The sequence below is a fragment of the Rattus rattus genome, chromosome 1, assembly GCF_011064425.1.
Source record: "Rattus rattus isolate New Zealand chromosome 1, Rrattus_CSIRO_v1, whole genome shotgun sequence".
Taxonomy (NCBI): domain Eukaryota; kingdom Metazoa; phylum Chordata; class Mammalia; order Rodentia; family Muridae; genus Rattus; species Rattus rattus.
The window spans coordinates 258,229,661-258,255,373 of NC_046154.1; the positions used below are offsets into that span (position 1 = coordinate 258,229,661).

Sequence of the window (25,713 nt, forward strand, 5' to 3'; positions counted from 1 at the left end):
TGCTCATCTTGTAATATTTTTAAAGTATTGGCATTTAAAGAAAGACCCCCAAGGATAAGCAGATGAATACGCACACTGCATTCATGAATTGTAAGGCTCGGTGTGGTAAAGGAAACAGCTTGACCCTGAATACAAATGTAGATTTGTATATACTGATATACAAGTTCAAAGTGGTGCCCTGTGCCGTACCCTAAAATTCTAATAGTGTTTACCATTGGTGTTTGCTTGATATTGACCGTATGTGACAGTACCAGTCCAGGACAGCTCAGCCATTCCCAAGGAAACAAGATGGAGAGATTTGCATTAGGCAATAAGTCCGTAAACAGGGGGAAGACACTGTACCATTGACCTAAGGTGGAGGACTAGATCAGTGAGCCAGGCTGGCACACGCAGGGGCAGGCCTGTCTATGTATGCGAGCATAGACCTCTTGGTAGAGGTGACCACCCAAGTGGGGAGGATTTCCCAGAGGGGTCTGTTTGGACTCTATTGACCTTGCCTCCTGCTAACGATGCTCCCACTCTAAGAACTCCAGTTGCTAGCAGACGCCTGGGGTTCTGGTTATGCTCTTGAGTCCTTCATTGACAAATGACAACAACAACAACAACAACAAATAAAAACCCACCAAATTTGGAGATGTTGGTTAAACTGATTGTATTAAAGTTAAGATGGTCTTACATAAAAAGAAAAACACCAGGAAGAAGTGAAAAGACCATATACAGGGTAGGAAACAATGTTTCGTAACAAATATGCAACAGAACAGGGGGGAGTCTTTAACAGAAACTACGACAGGTAAGAGAAAAGTGGGACCCAGGGTCCTCTGGACGGTTGACCAAAGATGCAAGCCAGAACTTTCTAGAAGAAAGCAGAGTGGTTGCTGAATATGTGACAGTAGATAATTTTCACTTCGCTATCAAGTGGAGGTATGCGGGAAGCGTACTAATACTTCACAAGAGGCAGGAACAGCAGTGTTGCGGGCAACAGCTGCCCGTGGGGTGCTGGCCAGAGTGTGAATCGGTACAATCTATACCTGCAACGGGGGTGAAATTCGCATCCTCCCAGATTTTTGTCCTTCCTCTTTGGAAATCGTGTCTTTGCTGATGCTATGACGGAATGAGGTCATACTAAAATGCGGGTGGGAGGTCTAACACGATGATCGCTATTCTTATGGAAGGGAATGCTAAACAGACACTGGAAGGCATATGCCCGCATGGAGATCAGCGCGGGAGCGAAGCAAGCACCAGTCATCAGAGATCACTGGCGGGCACCAGGAACTGTAGGGGAGACGGTCTCTACTGTCCTCAGCAGCATGGTTTTGTTGACCTGGTTATCAGAGTTAAACCTTCCCTTTTTAGCTACCCGTGTGTGTGGTTGTTGTTACAGAGACACTCAAATTGTCAGCTAGAGCTGTTGCTTCTGCTGACATTTCCCTACAGGAAGAGGTCTGTAGGTGCGCAGTCCCAGGGTTCCTAGAGACACATTTGCAGAGTTATCCACACAGGATGGCTTAGGCACAGGCATGGAGGTTAACCCAGATGCTCCCCGCTCACCGAAAGCCTCGACTGGCAACATCCCTGTGTCCGCCTGACACACATCACTGCCATCCTTGGCAGTAGGGTGCGGCTGCAAAGAGGGCAGTGAGAGACCCTACTCCAGACCTTCCCATCCAGGGACACAGAGAAGAGAGCTATAGACAGGACCAGGTGGGGTGGGGGAGGCAGTAAGAAAGAGAGACTAACTAGGTAGAGGGATACAGCATGGGGGCACAAGCATCCTTTAACAGAGCAAAGTGGGGGCCTGAGGCAACACTCTCTGAGCCAATGCCAGTTAACAGGTGGCCACATGAAGTCCTGGGTATAAACACAGCTCAGCTACCTCAGCCCATACCACAGATGTGTCCTCGCCACCTGAATCTTCAGGAAAGCGTGTGCAAGAGCTCAGCGATTCCTCCACCTTGCACATTCATGGCACGTGATGCTGTCTGAGCGCTATATCCTGTCCCTGGATCCCTGCTCTATCTGAGGAAACAAGAGTACTGAGGAAACCCCACTGGACACCCCACTATTGTGACAGGAGTAAGTATGCTACTCGCCTTGGCCAACATTACACCTAGTGTCTGCCCAGGTCAGTGCCAGTGCGCCCCCGCACCCCTTTGCTTGTGAGATCCTCTCAGGGGATACCCCTGATCCAGCCCTGTGCCCTGTTTTGGAGAACGCAGCTTGAAGGTCTTCTCTGAGATCTGGGGTGAAGCCAGAGCTCCTCAAATACAATGGGACAGAAAGGCACAGACTCCCTACGGCTACCCGACGCTCTGGGTGGTGGAGACTGGGTCCTCTGCGTGGTTTTCATATTCTGTAGCACCAGGGCAGGATACTGCGCACTTAATAAGTTTACCTCTGAGTGTTTACCGGATTGGACTTTGGTAAAAGTGTTCTTATAGATCTTACTGTCTACATGTTGGTAGTTATTGACGTCGAATGCATAGGTGGGCTTTGCTTGACCTCTGACCTCAGCAGCCATTACTGGCACCGACCAGGTGTTTGAAAGTACCTTTGCCTCTTCCCGTTTCCAGTCCGGTCTCACGGTCATTCTGGAGGGCCCAATCACTGTCTCCGGCAGGGGCCGGGCGCTCCGCGCTTTGGTTGGAGCATCTAAGAGCGAGTCTGAAAAGCCGAGGTTGGCAATGGGCGGCATTTGCTTCTTGGCTTTCTTCACACTGATACCTTCCACACAGAGGTCAGACCCATTGAACGGTGGCAGCTCCACAGCAGGCTGTGAGAAGAAGTAACCTGTCAGGATTCCTCCCTGACTCAGAAACCGGAGGCTGCAGCTGGAGAGTCACCTGGCTGGTCCCACACCAAGCCGCCTGCCATACCTCAGAAGCTTTGCCTGTAGCTCTCGGGTGCTCACTGGACCCTGAAGAGGAGCAACCGGCTTGTCTTCCTACAGGTCCCGGGGCTCAAACCACAGGGTAGACAGAAGCCCAGAGACAAAAGCCTGACCTTGATGCCTAGTCTGCTGGGTCATCCCTGAAGGGAAGGTGCTAGAGAAATTTCAGAAGGAGGCTCTGAAGAGAGAAGTCTATAAGGGCCCAGGGGGTTGTGAACCGTCCCCAGCTAGTCAAGCAAAGGCCTCTCCTATTACCCATAAAGCTGGGACAAGGAGAAACGACAGGTAGAAAGGCTAGATTGTGAAAGCCAGAGGGCCCAAGTGACAGGGCTGTTCAGCCTCCATGTCTAGAGTAAACCTTTTGCTAGGTGCACACAGAAGGGTGAGCTTGGGGCAGATCAGCAGAGCCAGGCTCCTGAGAGTCCTGCATGAAGCCAGGAGCACTTTGTCTAGACCCAAGAAACAGGATTCGTGTCCCCCATTTCCCAGTGACTGAAAATGAGGTGGCTGCCACCCAGGAGCCCAAGCCCACCCACCTTGTGGGCAGACACTAGCAGCCTAGGAAGGGTGGCTGCTATCCTCACCTGCCTCCACAGAAGCTCAAAGTTGCCGATGTCACAGTTTCGGTCCAGTTTTCGGTCCACCACAACCTTGATGGTGTCCTCCTGCACCTGGGCGCAGAGCTGAGCTGTGACAGGAGTGGAGGGGTGCATGGTGGGGCTGGAGTTGATCTCGATGAGCCAGGGCTTGAAGTCTCGCCCCAGAATGAAGTCTGCTCCATAGAGCTCGAAGCTATTCTTACGGGCTTCTACATGGTCCTGGGCCACCCTCATGGCGTTGGTGACAGCTCTTTTCATAGACGGGTAGATGATACTACCCCATGTGCCTCCTCGGCCCCTCTTCTGCAGGTACTCCTGGAAGCGGGTGCTGGTCCACATGTTATGGCAAGGTAGCAGTGGACTTCGTTCTTTGTCATTTTTGAGACGCCTCTGGATGGAGTTGTTACACAGGTGGATGGCGCTGTGGGCAAGGTCCTTGTGAGATTGCTGTATGCCAGCAACCATCACACAGAGCCAGTACAGTCTCCCCAGCTTGCCCCGAAGTCATAAAGCCTGGTGCAGGAGACCTGGGACTGCTCTGCTACCCTGAAGCAGCATGGACCCCCTCCACCTCACCCCTAACCAGCCTGGGGAACAGCACGGATTGTAACTGGGACATAGCAGAGGTCCACCAATGCAGAACCAACCACTAGGAAAAAGAAATCTGCCCATGCCTCAGTTTCCCCAAATGCACATGTCTGTAAAACCTATGATGAGCCACCTACCTAATGTTTCCAGTGAGTTAGTTTTATGCTCCTGCCGAGCTCTACACACACTTGAAACAAGTAATACCTTTAAACTGTAAGACACTATTTAGAACTAAGGGAGTTTTCACTTGAACTGCAGGATGGGGTAGGCATGCCACATTGGGAACCTTCTTCCAGTTCCAGAATGAGGCCTGCTCCACAGACCTATGTAAGAAAGGAGAACGTTTAAAGGATGCAGCCACCTATATGGTAGCTTTCAAATTACTTCTTTAACTTCTGTCGGTGCAGCTGAATTAAGCCCATTCATCTGGGAATCTCCTATCAGCCAAAGCTGAAAGGGAGCGTAAAATATTGCCAGAGTTCATGGCTCGATGGCTCAGCTGAGCCCATGTTTAGAGGCTGCGTGCTGCTCCCGGGTTCCATTTGCACAGTGAGCTTCTAGACCCTGCTCTAGACTCCTTGTCCAGAGGCCACACACAGATAGGGGAGGTTGGTTGCCTTTGGCTCTGCCCAGCCCTCTTCCAGGTGTGACCTAACAGGTGTGACTCCAGGTGTGTTGAGGGGAGAGTTTTCCCAGCAAAGTTTCAATTGAGCAACCCTCAGCCTCCCAGGATTCCAACTTTCCCTCTCAGAGTCCCCTAGGGCATCCAGGTTCCCAGTCCTGCCTGTCAAGGGACAATCACTAAACCACGGGGGGCGGGGGGGAGCCCTGAGTCATCCCTGAGGATTCAGATAGGTCTCAATATCCTGCCCTCTCTGGGATGTATTTGTTGATCCCCAGACCCCCCTGAGCCTGGTAGTCTGGATAACTTTGATGCTTTGGCAGTGACCTAGAGGATTCATCGTGGCAAAGAGTCAGAGGTGCCTTATCCACACTTCCCCAAGGGCCTCCCTCCTGCTAGGTGTCTAGAGGAACATGGAGCTCCCACTGCTGACCTGTCCAGTTTGTCCAGGGAGAAGCGCTGCGTGGAGAACCGGAGGTAGCTCTCTTTGTAGAACCAGATGGTTAGGGGATTCCAGTCTGTGACAAGGAACCACTGTCTGATGTCAAACTTGGTGTCATAGATGAGCATCGGGGTCTCGATGTACTTCTGGACCACCCATTTGTTGTCCTTCGTGGTCTGGCTGTCTGTGGCCACCAGATCCAGGATGTTCTCCACACGGTCCATGCACACAATATCTCCAAGAACAAGAGGTTATACCTTGGCCCAGTGCAGCACAGTCCCCAGGCAGCCAAATAGGCCCCAACCCCAACCCTGACATCGGTCCAGCACCAAGAGTACATTCAGGGGACAAAGTTACACACAGTTGGCACTGACTACTTGTTCAGTTCTCTCACCATGGCACCAACCTTACACTCTAGGCCATGTGTTCCTCTCTCCTGCCGTGGGGCCAACCCTACACTCCAGAGAGCACATGGAGATTAAGTGAGAACAGACCAGGGAATCACTCAAGAACATGCTTTTGGGTTTGGTGTGCTCTCCGAGCAGGATCGTTGGAGACCAGTAAGGGCTAATGCCACAGGAGTGACCAGCCAAATGGGATAACTGGCACAGGTAGGGGGTCTTTAATTTATCCCCATTGGTTTCCTTTACCCATAGGCAGACTCTTTGGCCCTAAAGTAGGCCTGCCTGACTTGTGCAGCAGACAGGAAGGAGCAAAGTGTTTCCTTGTGAGCTATGCAGGGTTTAATGACAGTGACAGAGCCTGCTGCTCACTTTCCCCTGTCATGGCAATGTAGGACAAGAGGGAGGCCACAAGATAGGCAGAGCACCCTTGCAATCTGCCCAGGAACACGAGTTTCTGCTGAGATTTGGGGGACCATTCCACAGCACATCTGGTCATCAATTCTGATGATAGAAGGTAGAGAGAGGCTTCCATCCACAGGGTCCTGTGGGCACAAGGTGAGTTCTCACAAGGCACATGGCTTCCATTTCTTTAGTCATGGCAAGTTGAGACCTTGCCTAAAATGAAATGAACTGCTGAAGTCACCTGGGAAGTCACCAAGGGCCACCAGCACTAGGCAAGGACACAAGCAGTCAACCTACACTTATTGAGAGCCGCATGTCTGAACAGTCCACAGAGCATCCCTGAGGATGGAGTCTTCAGTGAGAAGAAGGCCTAACAGGTGGGAGGAGACAGAGACTTCTTAGGACGGGGAGGGGGCTTAGTCCAGAGCCCAGGAAGGAACGCAGCACTACAGCGCTACAGAGCAAGGTAGTAGCATCACCCTGACTGTCTACAGGACGCCAGATGGGAATGGACCACCTATGTTCAGGAAGCAAAATAAACCAGGATAGAACAACTCTGGGCCTGGATGTGATAAATCTACACATTAATAGCAAGTTTTATTAACTTGCTATTAACAAGATCATTCCAGGCACCCACATGGGGGCTCACAATCACCTGTAACTCCTGGGGGTTCTGACACCTTCTTCTTCCACGGGCACCAGGCACACACATGGTTCACATACACACATGCAAGAAAAGAAACCACTCATACACACAAAATAAATGAATCTAAAAATATTTTAAATCACATAAATAACCTGTGAGTTACAAAAGTTCAGAATAAGTCAAGAGACCAACAAACTAAAAAGTCTGTTTAAATACTACAGGAAAACAGAGCTTTCTAACAGAGACAAGAGGATGCAGCTAATGTCACAGACAGAGGAAATTTGGTAGCCGTAAATATTTTATTATTTCACAGGAAAGCCTGGAAATAAACAAACAGTGTTTAAATCAGAGACAAGAAGAAAAATCCCTCATAGGAAAAACTGAGACCATTGACTTTGGAAACAAATAAAATTAGGAAATTACACACATGCGCATATGCTCACATACACATGTGCACACCATCACACATGTGCACACACACCATTAAGAGAGAAGAGAATGTAATTCTGGCTATACTTTGGGTAGGTAAGTGTGAATATGTGAATAACTCCCAGGCAAAGTTTATGAGGTGTTCAGAATTTGCCTCCGAGGTGCTTTTACCCTGGATCCGGGGGACAGGAGGTACGTTGTTTGAGATGAAGATCCTCCACACACTTTTTAGAAGCTAGAATAAGCCTATTGCTAAGATCAAGGTAACATGAAAGCCGACACTCTGGGGTTGTTTAACTAGTGAATACAAATGAGAAAAATCCGAGCTAAAATAGCAAACTCCAGAACAGGCCCCCAGAGATGAGGCTCCTTCTCCTCTAGCCCTGCTTGGATACTCGTCTGACCTTGGCGCTTTTCTTGAATCTCCCTCCACCACAGAGCTGCTGGCTGTCAAGTTCGGCGCCTTGCATCGTGGGGAGGGCTCTGCCCATTGAACTCACCTCGGCCCCGGGACTTGGCGGCAGGCTTAATGATCCAGATGTTTCGTATCCCATCAATCTCGGTCTGGGGGTTCACAGAGCTGATCTTACTCAGCAGAGCTTGGCACTGAGCAAAGTAACTTCTCGAATCCGTGATGGACGCATTGCCACTGGAAAGCAAGATCCAGAAAGGACGTGAGGCTCTGAGAGCACTCAGCCTCAGTGACTGATGGATGCCTTTACTCTAGGACAGGCTGGTACGGCAAGAAAGGATCAAGGGCAGCAGAGGATGCCTGAGCTCACGGACTTAGAGGTTGTACCTGGACAGGGTGTGTCGAGAAGTAAGGACCTAAGTTCAGCATGGTGGTGCAGAGGGGCAGAGGGAAGACGGGGAGGAGGGGCAGAGAGGCAGAGGGGTAGAGGCAGAGAGGCAGAGAGGCAGAGAGGCAGAGAGGCAGAGAGGCAGAGAGGCAGAGAGGGCAGAGAGGCAGAGGCAGGCAGAGGCAGAGAGGCAGAGGCAGAGGCAGAGGCAGAGGCAGAGGCAGAGGCAGAGGCAGAGGCAGAGGCAGAGGCAGAGGCAGAGGCAGAGGCAGAGGCAGAGGCAGAGGCAGAGGCAAGAGAATCATCCTGAGTTTTAAACCTGCAGGGTTTAACATAGCAAGTACAGCCAAGGTTTCACAATAAGAGACCCAGTTGAAACAAAAACAAACAAACAAACAAACCACCCTGACATATGAATTGTATATATGGAAATGGACACCAATCCTCTACCAAAGGAAAACCAGAGATGGGTGGGTCTCTGTGCAAAGACACCGCCTGTACTGTTGTTGTCAGAAAGTTCCTTCGAAAGGGAGACAAACTGCAATGCGGACCTACCTGTCCACAGTAGAGCTTACTGTCCTGTGAACGTGACTGTCAACCTGACCCCATGTCCTTGTTGGTGACCTCAAACTTGTAGGAAAAGGCCTAACCCATGTCTACTGCTCAGCCACCATTCTGGCTGCAGCCAGGAGGTGGAAGCTAGGGTTTGGGGACAGGAGGCATTTGTGCTGTTTCTACCTGCTGAGAAAGGAGGGGCAGCATTTAGGAGAAAGTAAATGATGGTAATCTCTGGCTAGGTGCGTTAGAGTTTCAAGACAGCAAGAGTCCTAGTGGGGTCAGTTTCTGACCCCGGGTGCAGGAAACAGGTTGGTTTGTGATGGAGTGATCTTGCCGCTTGTTGGCCAGATACCAAGCAGAGCCCACGCCCCTCTTCTACCAGATGCGAGCTTCCTCTGCAGGTGTTACATGTTGGTTAATTCCATAATGGTGGGACAGTTCTGCCATAATTACTACATGGTGCAAACAGGTACAGAGAACCCCAAGTGTCCCAACACCACCATCAGGGCCATAGAGCTGGGCTGGACTAGTGTAATGGGATGGTTTTATTGGTGTGGACTGATAGCATGAATGCTTTTTACTACTGTGCTCCAGAAAGACAAGCGTTTTGCTGTCCCAGTGGGAAGGAAGCCTCATGACTTCTGCAGGACCCTGGAGGCTGGGCCCTGGAAGTCACCCCTGAAGGTGAGCCAGCACTCGATTCGTGTGTCACCACGCCATGTTACCGACGTCACATAAAGAAAGGATGAACCCTATAAAAGTCGAGAGATTGATGAAATGGGGCGGGAGCCTGGCTCGTTTTGGAACCAACGGATGCTCAGATTCTAGACATATCCATGCTCATCCAAGAACAGACAGGGTCCCTGCAGGTCCCATGACGTGTAGTCTCTTGGCCTTCTGGGTCCTGACGCATAAGCGTCCATGTGAGAATCTGCAAGTCTCAATAAGAATCAAACAGGCCCCAAGGCTCTCCACAGGTCTTGGCACTCCTAAGTGGGCAGTCACAGCAAAGCACCCCAGAGCCTGCTCACCTAACAGTCACACCATACCACACGGGAGCCCAATGCTGCCACCTAGTGGGCTCTCTTCAGTAGCAGTTTAAGAAAATGTGGCTGAGTACAGAAAGCTCACACAGGAAAAGAGAAGTTTGGGCACGTTTGCTCAGCCGTACTCTTGTGCCATCACCGCCAGCTCAAGCTGCATACAGCCTGGGCTGCTCAGAAAGTTCTCTGGTGTTATAATCCAGCCGATGGTAGCTAGTTATCACTTGCACTTTCGACCACAGGGACAAGCTCTCCCTTTCTTGAACCTTACACCACATGGATGACACGGACCCACACACTCTTCCCTTTGTCCACCTCCTCTCCTCTTTTTCTCCTATGTAGTGTCTCTTAGCCTCACAACTCGGAGATCTGTCCATGGCTCTGCCTTCTGCAACCCTTGCTGTGACACAGCTAACTAGCGTCTGTCAGGTCTGGGCTCGCCGGGTCTTTCTGAGGCTGCCCCATTTCTGCAGGGGTAAAAGAGCTGGGTCCCAGGGCATGTAGTTCTTGCTTTTCCAAAACGCTGATGCTCAACACTCCTGTCAGTGGTGCATTGGAGCTGTTTACTCAGGCCGATACTCGGCGTCTCGAGTCTTCATTCAGCTGTCTTGGTGTGTCTCGTCATGGGTGGTTTCTGTTTTTTTCTTTTTTCCTTTTGCAGCTTTTGAGATACAAGTCTCATATATAGCCCAAGCTGGCTTTGAGTTCAAGATCCTCCTGGGATTTCGGGAGCTACCACTAAGGCTTCGCTGTGACTTTAAGCTGCATTTTTGGAAAGCACCAGTGCTGGCTACTATCTAGTCTGACTGGACGGCTGATTTGTATTGAATAAAGAGTCTGTCCCATGATTATTCTTGGGACAGGGTCTCGTGGAGCCCAGGATAGCTTTGAACTTGCTGTGAGCATGAAGATGACCTTGAACTTCTGACCCTCCTGCTATTGCCTCCTGACCCCGTGTCCTTGCAGGTACTGTGGTAGATGCCTCTCTCCCAGGCGCCAGTAGTGTACCCTCAAATCTGAAAGCTTCCCAGACATCTCTACTTATTCCTGCCCTTACATCCTGAGATTATGATGGGTTTCTAAGTCAGGCCTTTTCCTACGAGTCTGAGGTCACCAACAAGGATATGGGGTCAGGTGGACAGTCATGTCCAACCCGAATGTTTGGGTCACCACATTTAGTTTATGAGGTCCTGGAGAATGACCTCAGGGCTTCAGTATGAGACAGAGAAGCAATCTGCAAACTCAGCATTTAATTTGGTTCATTTCTTCCCCCTAACTTGTTGTAGCTAACTCTGCAGCTTCTAAATTTGAACCTCTGTTGGGCTTTGTGGGCAGTGGATCTGTCTTCAGTTCGCGGCTTCCGTTTTAGTCCTCTTCACAGTGCTTTTTGAGAAACACAGCTCTCAAGTCAATGCAAAGCACTTTCGTCAACTTTTTTTCCCATTAACTGCAGCTAACAATTTCCTGTGTTAGGGGCTAATAAATATGAAGATATAACCAGCCTCGTTAGGAAGGAAGAAAGAGAAGAGAGAGAATAAACGCTTCTAGAAATATCAGCCAGGGTCCAACTCGGAGAGAAAAACGTCAACTCATACTTAAAAGAGACCCCACACACTTAAACAAGAATAAACACAAAGAAAAGTATTCCTAGGAACGTGATAAAAACAATTGCTAAAAACCAAGCACAAAAGTCTTAAGGCAGCCAAAGGGAAAGAGAAGAGCAGAAATACCAGCCGGAAAATGTCTAAACAAAGCAGCACAAGCCAGAAGACCATAGAGCTAGCATCTCCACGGTGACAGCAGCTTATGTCTGCAAACCGAGAACTCTATCCTGGAGAAAACATCTTTCAAAAATGAATTTTTTTTTTAGGTTTTTGAGATTGAAAAAAAAGCTGGAGAAAGTTTTCTATCAGTAGAGCATTGCTAGAAAGCATATTAAGGGATTTTCTTTTCTGAACCAAAGTAATGGCTGATGTGCAAAAGCTGAGAGTAACTGTTGAAAGCAGCAACCAGTGCGGCTCATCCCTTTTCAAACAGAGCATCTGGAGAGATGGCTCAGAGGCTAACGGCACTTAATGCTCTAGGAGAGGACCCAGGTTTCATTCCCAGCACCCACGTCAGATGGCTCATGATCCAGTAACTGGACCCAGCCACACACACACACACACACACACACACACACACGAACACACACGCACACACACGCACACAGATATTTTAAAAGGGGAATAAAAGAAAGATAGTCAGAAATGAACAACAAGAGTGTCAGGAACAGGGGGCAGCAAGCCACACAGGTCATGTTGCCATGTTTTGTTTGGGAAGCAGTGAAAATTCTAAAGAGGAAAAGCAAAACACAAAGAAGGTATTGAGTGTGGTGACTTGCGCTAGACTCAAAAACTACATTGTAATTTTCAGGGTTGGCTTAAAAAAAATAAACAGAGTCTTGCTAACTTGCCCATGCTGGCCTCAGACTCAAGGCATAGCCTAGTCCAGCCCAGAGCTCGTGCTTTTCTGGCCTCAGCCTCCTGAGTGCTAGGATCACAGGCATAAGTCAATAGAAAAGAGGAAAAAGAGGAGAGAGGAAGGGAGGAGAGAGGCAAGGAGTGGGGAGAAGAGAAAAGGAAAATGCTTGATATCAAAGGAAAAGAGGGGGGCTGGGGATTTAGCTCAGTGGTAGAGCGCTTGCCTAGGAAGCGCAAGGCCCTGGGTTCGGTCCCCAGCTCCGAAAAAAAAAAAGAACAAAAAAAAAAAAAAAAAAAAAAAAAAAAAGAGGGACCAAAGGCTAAAGACATCAGGATGGTATGTGGGGTACCACAGACCCTTGAAACACACATTGCCTCCCTGATTTTGTTCCCCTAGGGTGCCTGGGTTGCTTCCAACCCCATTTTTCCTGCTGGTGGTTGTCATAAGGGGTGGAAGGCTGGTGGTCGTTATAAGGAGATCAGCATGTGGGCCTGGGTGGTGAGGGGTGACCGGCATCCGGGACAGTATGAAGACCTCATCCCACCTTCACTCCCCACGCAGAGTCCTCCAGGCCCTGAGCAGTACAAACTTACCGGCGCTGTTGTGGGTGTAAGTGGCTCAAATATGAAAAGACTTGGGGGAGGTACAAAATGAGATGGCATCCCCCAAAGACATCCACGGGAGGTGTCCTCTTTTCAACGAATAACAGAAGATTTGGGAACCCCAACAGCTGGTAGGCACCCATGATACCCCAAGGCAGGGGCTGTAACATCAGAAGGCGTCCCAGGACTCAGGAGATATCCCAACCTCAGACAGGTACGTCACAAGTTAGATAAGTACCCTAATACTCAGACAGACGCCCCTGCACTCGGCAAGCATTCTCACATCAAGGCAAGTGCCCTCAATACCCAGGTATGTGCTCCAGCACCCAGACATGCATCCCAGTGTGTGTGCGTGCGGTGACACCTTGTGGTGCCAAGGCAGCAAGGTGGCCTTACTGAACCAGCAAGTAGTATTGTTGTGTCAGGTCGTTCCATTCCTCCTCGGACAAGGCCTCGGCGCTCGCGTCCGACAGGTCGATGTCCTCATGCTCCAGCTGTCCCAGGTAGGCCTGGCACACCTTGCATGCTGTGTCTACAACCTGTCCTGAGAGGCTTGGTAACTTGAGGTCAGGATTTTCAGGATCTGGAACCCAAGCACACACACACTGAGTGTAATCACTACCAGGGGCACAGAGGCTGCTTCCTGTTCCCATCACCCCTCCCCCCAGTTCTGCCCTTCTCCCTGGGAGGTGAGTCCTCCCTTCAGGAGCTTCCTCTGTCAATCCCACTGTTCAGTGCCACGACTGCCGTCAGGAGCTCATGGCTGCCATGATGAAGAGGAGACAGTATTTTCGAATCGTCATGAAAAGCACACTTTCCGATCGCACGCTCTGTGGCCAGACCTGTGTTGCTCTGACACTTGTGAGCCTTTTGAGATGCTGTACTTGCTAATTCCCATTGCTACAGAGCTTCCTGGACCACACAGAGGTCATTGGTAGGTCCTGGCACCTGAATCCTTACACGGTGTCTCATCCTTCTCAACCCCACAACTCAGGACCATTGTTGAGTCTCAGAAAGTACAGACAGAAAGCAGACTCTTCGAGTGGTCTCCAGGATGTGGCCAACAGGCTGAGGCTCCGCCCTGGCCAGCTGTGTAGCCCGCAGGGATGAGGCACGCTCTAGGGACAGCTGGGGGCTTCAGGCACAGTGTTGGTAGAGGCATGGTACTGAGGACTGCTGTGAGGGGTGCAGGCTCACTGAGCATGCTGCAAAGTTTATGTGGCAGTTGCAGAGAGGACAAGGGGCATTTGAAACCCACAGAACATAAGCCATTTAAGAATGAATGCGACATTTCTGGCTTCCATGTACGAGAGGTGTGGATGCCAGTACTTTCTCTTGAGTAAAAAGCCGAGCTAAACAACCAACAACTCCCGATCTTCCAAAGAAGTGAGGTCAAAGACAAAACCAGTTTCCCCCAAATCGGAGACAGGCAGACGAATATGGAGAATCATGGCTCACTGGAGTGGAAACAGAATGAATGGGAGTAGGAAAACCTGGCTGCGGGCATGCGCTCTGAAGGGCGTGTCATAAAGGGTGGAAAAGGAGAGGAGAAGGAAACAGCAGAAAGAGAGGGGAGATGAGAGAGAGAGAGACACACACACATAAAGAGAGAGAGAGAGAGAGACAGAGAGAGAGACAGAGACAGAGACAGAGTCAGACAGAGAGACACACAGAGAGACACACAGAGAGACAGAGAGAGAGACAGAGAGAGACACACACACATAAAGAGAGAGACAGAGAGAGACAGAGAGAGAGACAGACAGAGAGACACACACACAGAGACAGAGAGAGAGAAAGAGAGAGAGAGACAGAGAGAGACACACACAGAGAGAGACAGAGACAGAGAGACACAGAGAGAAAACAGTAATCACCATGACAGCTCTAATCAATCCCACCGTACTGACAATCACTTTCACTACCAATGGCAATACAATACCAATACACACACACCAGTTAAGAGGCACAGATTTGGGCTGGAGAGGTGGCTCAGCCGTTAAGAGCACTGACTGCTCTTCCAGAGGTCCTGAGTTCAATTCCCAGCAACCACATGGTGGCTCACACCCATCTGTAATGGGATCTGATACCCTCTTCTGGTGTGTCTGAAGACAGCTACAGCGTAATCACATACATAAAATAAATAAATCTTTTTAAAAAAAGAGAGACACAGATTTACAGAGTAGATGAACACAAGACACAACTAGTTTCTCTAAGAAACCCCCATGAAGTGGAACCCCTAACAGCAGGAGCAGGGGCTGACCCTGACTCTGTTGCCTGCCTTTGGATCCCTTTCCCCTAGCTGGGCTGCTTTGTCTACCCTCAGTAGAAGATGCACCTAGTCCTACGCAACTTGATATGCCTAGGTGCGTCATATCCATGGGAGGCCCTCCTTTCTCTGAGGAGAAAGAGGTGGGCAGGAGGGGGAAGAGGTGAAAGGACTGGGAGGAGGGAGGGAGGGGAAACTTCGAAGGGATGTGAAGTCAATTAATTAAATAATAAGATATAATCAGTTAATTAAAAAGAAACTCACATCTTAAAATACAAAGCTATCTTAGAGTAAAAGTAAAGCGATGGAACCGGGCATGCTGGTGTACAATGCTAATCCCAGTATTCAGGAGGCAGAGGCGGGCAGATCTCTGGGAGTTCAAGACTAGCGTGGTCTACAAAGTGAGTTCCAGGATAGCCAGGGCTACACAGAGAAGTCCTGTCCCAAAAAACCAGATGGATGGATGGATAGATAGATAGATAGATAGATGATAGATAGATAGATGATAGATAGATAGGTAGATAGATGATAGATAGATGATAGATAGATAGATGATAGATAGACAGATGATAGATAGATAGATAGATAGATAGATAGATAGATAGATAGATAGATGGATAGATAGATAGATAGATAAAGAGATGAGAGAAGAGAAAATACACTATGCTAACATTAATCAGAAGAAAGGGGAGAAAGATGTGTTACTACCCAACGAAGCAGATTGCAGAGCAGGAAAGTGATCATGGGTGAAAGAAACTTTTTTTTTTAAATATTTTTTTTCTTTTTCTTTTTTTCGGAGCTGGGGACCGAACCCAGGGCCTTGCGTTTGCTAGGCAAGCGCTCTACCACTGAGCTAAATCCCCAACCTGGGTGAAAGAAACTTTATGTGATGAGAGAGTCAGTTCTCCAGGAAGATATAACAATAACTATCACACACGTCTCTAACTACAGAGCTTCAAAGCAGCAAAAAGCTGACACAGCTTCAAGGACAAACTGAAATATGCCCACAGTCCTAAAAGGAGACATTGACACCCCTATATCAGAAATGGGCAGGTCCAGATGAGCCTGTGGCTCAGGGCTGCCGTCCCAGCTACACAAGAGTCTGACCACAAGCTGAAGGTTCATCTGGTTGAGCTCAAGACCAGCCTAAGTCTCTATGACTCTGCCTTGACATTTAACAAGGGCTGGGCCATAAGTGGTAAGACACTCAGTATGTGTGAGGTCCTGAATTTAATCTACAGAGAAAAGGAAACCATTTAAGAGAGAGAGAGAAGAGAGAGGAGAGAGAGAGAGAGAGAGAGAGAGAGAGAGAGAGAGAGAGAGAAGAACAAAGGTCCAGACAAGTTAGAAGACTAGCCTGGGAAGGGGGGACACGAGAGGCAGTAGGCAGAAAATCGGTAGACAGCATAATTGAAAAGCACCGGCTGTCAACTGGCTCTAACTGATGTTCCATGCTCCTTGTACTGGCTGGTTTTGTGTGTCAACTTGACACAAGCTAGAGTCATCAAAAAGGAAGGAGTCTCAGTTGATCCAGTTGTGAGGCATTTTCTCAATCAGTGACCAATGAGGAGGAACCAGCCCATGGTGGGTGGGGCCATCTCTGGGCTGGTGGTCCTGGGTTCTGTAGGAAAGCAGGCTGAGCAAACCACGAGGAGCAGGTGAGTAAGCAGCACCCCTCCATGGCCTCTGCATCAGCTCCTCTCTCCAGGTTCCAGCCCTGCTTGAGTTCCTGTCCTGACTTCCTCCAATGATGGATTGGAATCTGGAAGTGTAAGCCAAATAAACCCTTTGTTCCCTACCTTGCTTTTTGGCCATGGTGTTTCATCAAAGCAATAGAACCCTGAATAAGACACAGCATCCACTAACAGCAGCAAAAACATGCTTCTCCACAGTGATCCTAGCCTGGCCGTAAAACATGCCAAAAATGTCCAACCCCCCAAAAAAAACCAAACCAAACAGAAAAAAAAGCCCAGAAAACATGTCCTCTAACTAGGACAGTGAGGGTCTGTCTCAAAAATAGTAAAAACAATAATACACACAGTAAAGAAAAGACAAAGGGAAGCTTCGATTAGGTGAAAGTGAAGTCACGACTTAGAAAGCATGCGGGATGGCACCGGAGCACGGCTTAGAATATTTAATTCAGTGACTGCTGGGAAGTGAGAAAAAGGAAAGAAAATTAAACTCAGTAAATGGAAGAAAATACGAAAATTAGAGTAGAAAGTGAAAACAGGAAAACAATTGAAAAAAACTATTAGTTTTTGAATAGAACTAATCTTGGAGTTGAAAGAGGGGGCATCCCTGTAGAGTCCCCACTCGCCACTGATTTCCAGCAAGTAGTCAGACTAACATGCAATAAGACAGGACTGGAAAGGAGCCAAGTGGTCCTCAGGCACAGATGATAGGATTCTCTCTGGTAGAAGAAGGCGAAAGATTCAATGGGGTCCTGCAAAGTTGCTAGGGTCCTTTCATAGGTAGGGAACAACTGGAATTTGAAGTTTAAAAATTTCTATTCACAGTAGAACCTCGTGTGTGTGTGTGTGTGTGTGTGTGTGTGTGTGTGTGTGTGTGTGTATGTGAGATATACAGGATTTCCCTGTGTAGCCAGGGTGTCCTAGAACCCACTCTGAGGCCAGGCCTGTCTCAAACTCAGAGATCTGCCTGCTGCTTCCTCCAGAGGCTGAATGAAAGGCCTGTGTCACCACTGCCCAGCTAGAAGTATATTTCCTAGGTAAAAATGAATCTAGCAAAGCGAGCGTAACATCTATAAGAGGAAAACTCCAGTCTCTAACAAATGGTACCGAAGAACTAACAGGGAGTACTATTCCAAGGAACAAACAAGAAAGGCCAGTATGAAAGTGCCAGTTCCCCCCAGCCTGGGCTAAACGCAACCAACATCCCAGAAAGACACATGGAGAATGTCCACAACTGCTAAAGTGAAAGACCAGGACTGCGCGTTACGTACCAAAGGAGAAAGCAAAATTCGAGGGTCCAAGACTTACAGTCATTAAAACAATACGGTATCACCATGAGAATATGTAGATTATGGAATATGGAGTAGAATAGAACCTTTTCCCAAAGAAGTCACACACAGACCTGATCAACATGCATGTGACAAAGGAACAAAACAACGAGGTAAAGATATCTTCTCAAACAATACATACATACATACATACATACATACATACATACATACATATATATATATATATATATATATATATATATATATATTCTCAGCTTGGCACCGGACACCAGTCTGGGACGAGTGATGGGGTGATGGAAGGTTCTGGAAGATGGGCTAGGTGGTGCCAGAAGACCAGCTTGGTAGTTTAGGGCCCACGCTCAGAAGAGCAGCAGAGTTTGACTTCCAGCACCGGTGTCAGGAGGCTCACAGCTGCCTGTAACTCCAGTTCCAGATCAGAGCAGCACCTCTGGCCCCTGTTTATGAACACAACACACACACACACACACACACACACACACACACACACACACACACACACACACGCACGCACTTAAAAACAATAAAAACAAATCTCTAAAAGAAAAAGACAAAAACCAAACCAAATCTAGATACAGATCTCAACTTCAAAACTAATTCCAAAGGGTTATTAGGTCTAAACGAGGAGGAGAAGCCACAAAACTCTTAGATGAGAAAACAGAGGAGACTCCAGGGGGAACCTCGAGCTTTCTGTCGTGTGCCTTAGATACCACACTGAAGGCTTGATGTAGAAAGAAATTGCTGGTAAGCTGGCTTCATAAAATTCTGAAAAGTATGTGCTGGGCAGAAGTCATTTTTGGCGGAATGAGGACATCCAAAGACTGGCAGGGGGGTTGGTTACATCTGCACACGTCTGATAAAGGGACGCTACCCAAAGTATACAAAGAGTTCCTAAAGCTTAGTAAGAAAATGGAGCGACCCGATTTAAAAAACGGACCTGTCCCAAGAGATGTCCTGCTGGCAAATGACATATGAAACAATGTTTGATGGCATATGTCACTAATGAACGACAAATGAAACAACGGCGTGACAACTACAGACCTAGCTGATGGTTGAAATCCGCAACACAGTCACCTGGGTATCTGCACATGAAACATCCTAGAAAAGGGATGCCGAGCGCTTGACGAGCTATTGCATCCGATCACACTCCTTTTGGTTCCCTCAGAGAAGCTGAAGTTTTACGGCTGTGCAAACTTGTGCATAGAGGTCTGCAGCAGTTTTATCTGTGAGAAGAGTCCTTCTGTGGGTGAAGGGATAAATGACCCAGCACACCCCGTTGGTGAACTGTTCAGCCCTAACCACAAAGCAGCAAGCATGGAAGAAACTTCAAAGCCTGTTGCTAAGTACATGAAGCCGGTGTGAACAGGCTGCAGTCAGGATGTCTCCGCTGTAGACATCCTGATAAAGCAAGAACCACGGAAATGAGAAAAAGGACCAGGAGTTGCAGAAATTACCTCAGCCTGGCATGAGCGGCTTAGTTATATGTCTTGACTTACAGTTCAGCCACAACCAACTCACATCCACTCCACAAAAGCCTCCTCTCAGAGCTGGAAGCTGCCTTATTAACAAGTTGCATTTTAAACACATCCTTTAAAGATTCGAACATGCCAAAGTTTACTTTACAACAGCTTTAACAAATGTCCCCTCTGGAGTAGGGACATTGACAATGGGGTGCACAGGGACCGGGGTGGATAAGAAACCAAGGTGCCTTCTCAATTTTGCTGTTAGCTGAAGAAGAAGAAGAAGGAGGAGGAGGACGAGGACGAGGACGAGGACGAGGACGAGGAGGAGGAGGACGAGGAGGAAGAAAAGAAGAAGAAGAGGAAGAAGGAGAAGGAGGAAGAGGAAGAAAAGAAGAAGAAGAAGAGGAAGAAGAAGAAGAAGAAGAAGAAGAAGAAGAAGAAGAAGGAAGAAGAAGGAAGAAGAAGAAGAAGAAGAAGAAGAAGAAGAAGAAGAAAGGGGGAGGGAGAAAGGGAGGGGAGAGGGAGGGGAGAGGGAGGAGAGAGAGAGGGGAGGAGAGGGAGAAGGAGGAGAAACCCACAAATGTTATTAAAGCAGACAACAACGTCATCAACAACAGAAACCCTTAAACCCCAGAGACTGCTTGTGTGCCCACATCACATAGCATTGCCGCTATATCACATGGTACCTCCAGGGCCATACGGAGGGTCACAGCAATGATCACTGGCTAGACGCTGCCAGTGTGGTGGGGGCATGGGGGCAGGGGCAGGATTTAATGTGATCTTGAAATAATGGTGCCTGCTACTGCTACGTTCTGCAAAAAGGATGACCAAGCCGACTGTCAACAGAGGATAGGTCGTGAGAACCGGAGATAAGCCAGAAGCACTGTCTCCTCCTCCATGCCTGTCGGACCGCCAAAGCCACAGTGCCCAACTGCCTCACCAGCTAAAGATCTTTCCTGTTGACCAGAGACTCCACGCCCCATCAGGCCTAAGGGCCCCGCCCCATAGCCGTGTACCTTTCTTGGGGCTGGGGTCACCATTCTTGGCCTCCTCCTTCTTACTCTTGCCCTTGACTCTGTTGCAGTAATTCTGGTGATGGACTACCCACTTGAGGATGCTGGCAGCCACTGTACGCCGGAAGTCATCTGGAAGGACACCGAGGCCTCGCTCCCACTGCCCACCCAGAGCAGAGAGGCAGCAGAGCACGCCTGTGGGCCTCCCTGCCTCACTCGACGGGTGCTCCCCATGCGTTGCTCACCCACCTGTCCACACCCATCCCAACAGCTGCTCTTTGCAGCCACTGTTCTCTCCCCTTCTCCACTGTTCTCTGTTGTCCCTGCCCTCAGAGACCTGGGGAATATTCCCTGTACTCCCCCTTGCTGCACTGCTAGGATCCTCTGAGGAATCTAAGGGGTCTCTCTGGACACCTTGGACCATAGCTCTCCTCTAGTGAGGGATCTTGCTTGAACTCAGCACATAGGCAGAGTGGCACAGCTGTGCATCCTGCAAACCTAGGCTCTGAGCAGAAAGATATCCACACAGAGATCGGAGGTAGGTGGTACTGCCCTGAGCCAGTGCTGGGTCCCCTCAAGATCTGAATACTTAGCTCTACAGCTTCTGTCTGCCTCAGGTGGCTCTCCCAGGCTGTCAACATCGCCTGTGGACATACCTTTCCCAGTGGACCAGAGATGTAGCCTTGGCCCTAGGGAAGTGTGGCACACCTCAGAAGGCCATAGGTCACTCACCCAAGAATTCCTGCTTCTCGCTCTCAGTGCAAAGGCCATAGCAACGGGGGAAGAAGGTGTTCGGGTTGGCTTGGACGTACCAAGGCAGACTCCTCATGTTCAGGCAGAGTCCAATCTCCAGAGAGAGCAGTGCATCAGGTACCTCAGTGGGCAGCCCCACACAAAGCGAATACCACTGGGGACCCACGTTTGACTCAGCCCATGTTCCCTGGGAAGGGACCTTCCATGGCATTGAGAGTACCCAGAGACAGAGGGAGGAACAGGGGTGCGGGTGGGCAGGTGGGCATGTGGGATACGAGGTGAGGGGGGTGTCCCTGGGAGAAGCCTATATGTGACCACTCCTTTTGGTCCTCCCAGCTCAGACTGAGCCCAGGCCCTCCCATCCACCTTGGTCGTGAATGATGCTGTCTTCCCATAGTGGTTTAGCATCTGGTCACACGTCAGGCTGTGGTAGTCCACGACATCCCTTTTGATGGTCCAGAGGAGGTACGGTATCTCGTTCTTTACCAACCTGGACTGGCAAGAAGAGCCATCTATCAACATCCAGCATTCGGGGCTCCGTTTCTTTGACATGCTGGGACATGGCTGAGGGTCGGGGGGATGGGATCTAGACTGGGGTGATTCTGGCTGAAGGCTTCATCTCAACTGAAGTCCCACGGCTCCTGAGGGCCACACACGTTGGTATGAGGACAACCCAAACCACGCAGGGTGTCTGCTGCCCAGAAGCCAGCTGCTTTTCTCAGGTCGGGGCTGAAGGTGAAGTTGAACTCTTCCCAGCCTGGTCTCTGTGAGATTCAGGAGCAGAGGAAGGGTCCAGAGGAAGCTTTCTCCCAGAACCCCTAGGAGGCAGCTTCTCCCCACAGTAGAGCAGGGGAAAGGCTCGGATCCGGTACTCACAGGAGAATAAATTAGATTGAGTGCACAGCTGGCTACAAAATGGTGTTAACTCCATCAACCTAGTGTGTTTACGGCCTGACCACCTGTGAGCTGATTCTGTCCATTGATATGGTTGTTTAGTGATGTGTGATATACACAGACATTATGGACACCTGATCTTTTAAATTACATGTCTGGCAAAAACTTCACCCTGTCACTGACCTTTTTGTCTTCTTCATAGAAGATACTGAGAGGGCTTCAGAGAAGCCAGGCTAGGGGCAGCTGGGCCACAATTGCTGTGTCACTGGCCAGGCACCCTCTGCCTCCATCCTGTAATATGTGGACTTCTGACCCCGCCGCTCAGCCCCTCATAGTCCACAGCCACATAGACCTTTACTTGTGCTGGTCAGTGTGGGATGCAGGAGCTAGGGGCAGGATACAGGGAAGCCAGATGCCCCATGCTCCTATACGGGAGTCCCTCTTCCGCCCAGTGTGCGCTGTCTTACTTTGAAAGGCCATGGTATCCCCAGTACCAGGCCACAGGGCCTACCATCACATCGTGAATATCATCGAATCTTTCCAGGGCTATTTCTTGATTTTCTTTGGTCTCAGCACTTTTATCTGCAAACGAAACACAAGGGAGACATTGCTGCCACTGCACACAGGTTCCTCGCCCAACTCCCTGTAGGGTTGGAGTCCCGCTAGGGAGGGATGGCCGCTCGACTACTAAAAGCTCCAAGCGAGGTCTCCTCTGGGGCAGCGGCTGTGGAGGCCACCTGTGGCCTTCCCTCCAGCATCCTGTGCACCACCCCACCTAGGCTGTGCTAGGTCAGGATTGAGGGGATGCTGAGGACCAGATGAGGACCAGGGTTGGGGGCAGTAGAGGCTTGAGGTATGAGTCTGGGGAGGAATGTCCTTGGTGGGGGATGGACCTGGAGGAAGGATGACTAGGGCGAGATGTGGGCATGGGGACACCAGAAAGTGACTGGTACCATAGTAGGAGTGCGGTTGCCTAGGACATGTGAGGTTGGGAAGCTGGTGGATACATGAAGACAGATACCAGTGAGTATTAAGTCAGTACACCTAGGATGTATATGTCCCCTTCGTGGGACAAGATGCTACCTTCACCTTCAACGTTCTGAAGAGGTTTGGGAAAGAAATTGAACTTCTTTTCCACCCAGCCCTTTCTCCTCAACGTGGCCCGGATGACAGGGTAGTGTCCGTAGATGGAGAAAATCTTCTTCTCCTGAAAACGTCAGTGTTTTAACCGAGGTCCTCAGCTATAAAGGGACTGAGGTGAGTTCCCAGAGTGAGAGGACCAGACTGCACCATGGCGAGGCAACACGCTTTGCCCTGAGAGCACAGGAATGCCCTCGGCATGTAGAAGGGTGAGCGTGCGCATTTGCACACGCGTGGGGGCTCAAACGTGTAATCCCCACAGTTGCTGCACTGGGTTTCTTCATCACTGGGTCGGGATTACAGAGGTGATCACCTTTACACACTCATTCACACACTCAAGGGGGCCAAAAGACAACCGGGAAATCAGCACTTCCTGAGCAGCTGTAGCCATGACTCAGGATTTCTGGATTTGGGATTCAGGTGGGACACACAGCTATGCAATGCCTGAGGGTCAAGGAATAACTGTGGACTCCCAGTGTGGCTGTCTCTTACGGAAAAGTGAGTGTCCTGCTGATTTTACGTCAACAGAACACAAGCTAGAATCATTTGGGAAGAGGAACCTCAACTGTGAAGATGCCCTCACAAGGCTGGACTGTGCCTCCCCATGGGGGCATTTTTTTGATTGACAATAGAGGTGGGAGGGCCCAGCCTACTGTGGGCGGGGCCGCCCCCTGCACAGGGGTCCAGAGTTGTTTAAGAAAGCAGGCTGAGCCAACCAGAGGAGTAAGCCAGTGAGGAGTGAGCCTCTGCTTCATTGTCTGCGCCTCCAGGTTCCTGCCTTGACTACAAGCCTGTAGCATGAGATAGACCCTTTCTTCTCCAAGATGTTTTTGGTTGTGGTGTCTTTAACACACAAAAGAGATGTTTATAAAAGCTGTGGGCCCCTGAGTTCAGAATGGCAGGAAGAGAAAAAATAGCGGGAAACAGAGGAAGGGGCAGGGTCCACCCAGAAACTGTCAGAATGCTGACTGATCCCTTGGAGATGGTTGACTGGTTGTGGATGAGCAGGCAGGCTGGACTCATGTGCTGGGGGCGTGGTCACCAGAGTGGAGTGGGGACCTGCCTGGGAAGGGTAAGTGTCAGGGAGCTCTCACGCAGTGAGTAGTTAAGGAAGGATGAGCCAAGTCCCCATCTCCCACTGATCTCCTTTATCAAATATTTTTTTCCTCCTACACGTGTGCCTATGATGATGCCATCTGCCGCACGGGGACAGAGCCAGACAGGAGGAACTACTCACGCTCTGGCTTTCAGCCTCTAAAGCTGGGTGGCAAGTACAGTCCTTTTCTTAATAAAGTGCAAGGCCTCGGGTAGTTTGTGTAGCCACAGACAAAAAAGCTCACATTCACGTGGGCACCCCAAGCCACCTGGAGAAGGCTGGGATGTGACCTGTGTACTCGGTCATTAGCAGTGTCAGGGACAGGCAGGGTTAGCTGGGGTCAGGCAGGAAGAGTGGCTCAGAGCCACTGCAGTCCTGCAGCACATGCACAGATCCCGATAGGGCACACATGCAGGACACTGTCCCTGAACTCTAATCAGCATGGTGACAAGACATACCAAAGTCACTGGCATCATCCCAAATCTGTGACAGAATTTTGCAGCTGTCACTGAGGCCTTAAGCCATAGGCTCTGATGGACACATGGTCAGTGTTCTGGGGGCCGAAACTCATCAGGGTATTCCTAACAGAGGCTTGGAGCTCAGAGCATCCCCACAGAGGAGGGATTCACCCAATTCCCAAACAGCTGGAAGAAGAGAAGCTTAGAGAGTGAGCCAGCCTGATCTTGGTCAGCAAACCAAGCCACCACCAGAGTCCAGACTCTGTCACAGAGACACAGACAAGCTGAGCCCAGAGCCCATCACACAGACATGAACAGAGACAAGCTGAGCCCAGGGTCCAACACGGAGATCCCAGACAGAGACACTGTAGCGATGTTTTCTATGGATACATTTTGTCTTGCCAGGTAACAGAGACCTTGTCCCACTGGAAGATCTGACCCTGTCCAGGAGAATACTCAGAAGATGCCAGGATATCTATGGGTCAGAGGGCCCCACCAAACTACTGTTCAATGGGAAAGTCATCCAAATGCCCACCACCCCACCACCTGTTCACAGGGCACAAGGAGGAGCTGGCTGTTGGGGCTACACGGGAGATTCAGACAAATTCCAAAGTGATACTAGCACCATCTCCACATGGGACGAAGAATCCAGTCAGGCCAACACCCAAATGTAATTCCAAAACAATTTCCTGTTTTTTAAAAAGAATGTCTTCCCCCACTCCCCTCATGAGTCCCGAAACACATTTACCTTGATGGCTTTCTCTGTTAACTGTCTTGCTATTTTGTATCTGTCTAATTTGGGGGAAGAAGACAAATCTTGGGGAATTCCTTGTTTTAACTCTGCAAAAGAGAAACAGACATCAAGGCAAAGGAAAGGGCACGTGGCTCAGACAGTCACTCCAGCCTGACAGCAGGCGCACACAGAGGCCTCATGTCCACCCGCCTCTGCCCACTCCCTGTGTATCTCAGTCTTCTTTGCCCTTGCTACCTTTTGCGAGTCTTTGACACACCCTCCCCTCAGCCCCTCAGCCACTCTGGCATTGCTTAATCTCTACCTGTTTCTTTGTTTTTGAGACAGGTTCCCTCTACCATCACTCTGGCTGTCCAAGAAGTCACTCTGTAGACCAGGCTGGCCTTGAACTCACAG

General features: G+C 49.6%; 1 protein-coding gene across 1 annotated transcript in view; it reads right to left on the reverse strand.

The window, feature by feature from the left end:
• Positions 1-635: 635 nt before the first annotated feature.
• Ttll8 (tubulin tyrosine ligase like 8) overlaps positions 636-25,713 on the reverse strand; it is a 42,218-nt gene continuing 17,140 nt past the window's right edge. The window contains exons 2-12 of the mRNA XM_032919319.1: positions 25,315-25,406; positions 22,962-23,079; positions 22,384-22,454; positions 21,345-21,473; positions 20,958-21,072; positions 20,229-20,357; positions 12,882-13,068; positions 7,520-7,668; positions 5,130-5,373; positions 3,472-3,907; positions 636-2,770 (exon numbers count right to left, since the gene is read on the reverse strand). Of these exons, the coding sequence (XP_032775210.1) occupies positions 2,168-2,770; positions 3,472-3,907; positions 5,130-5,373; positions 7,520-7,668; positions 12,882-13,068; positions 20,229-20,357; positions 20,958-21,072; positions 21,345-21,473; positions 22,384-22,454; positions 22,962-23,079; positions 25,315-25,406 (2,273 nt within the window). The 3' untranslated portion in view covers positions 636-2,167. The remainder of the gene's footprint in view (positions 2,771-3,471; positions 3,908-5,129; positions 5,374-7,519; positions 7,669-12,881; positions 13,069-20,228; positions 20,358-20,957; positions 21,073-21,344; positions 21,474-22,383; positions 22,455-22,961; positions 23,080-25,314; positions 25,407-25,713) is intronic.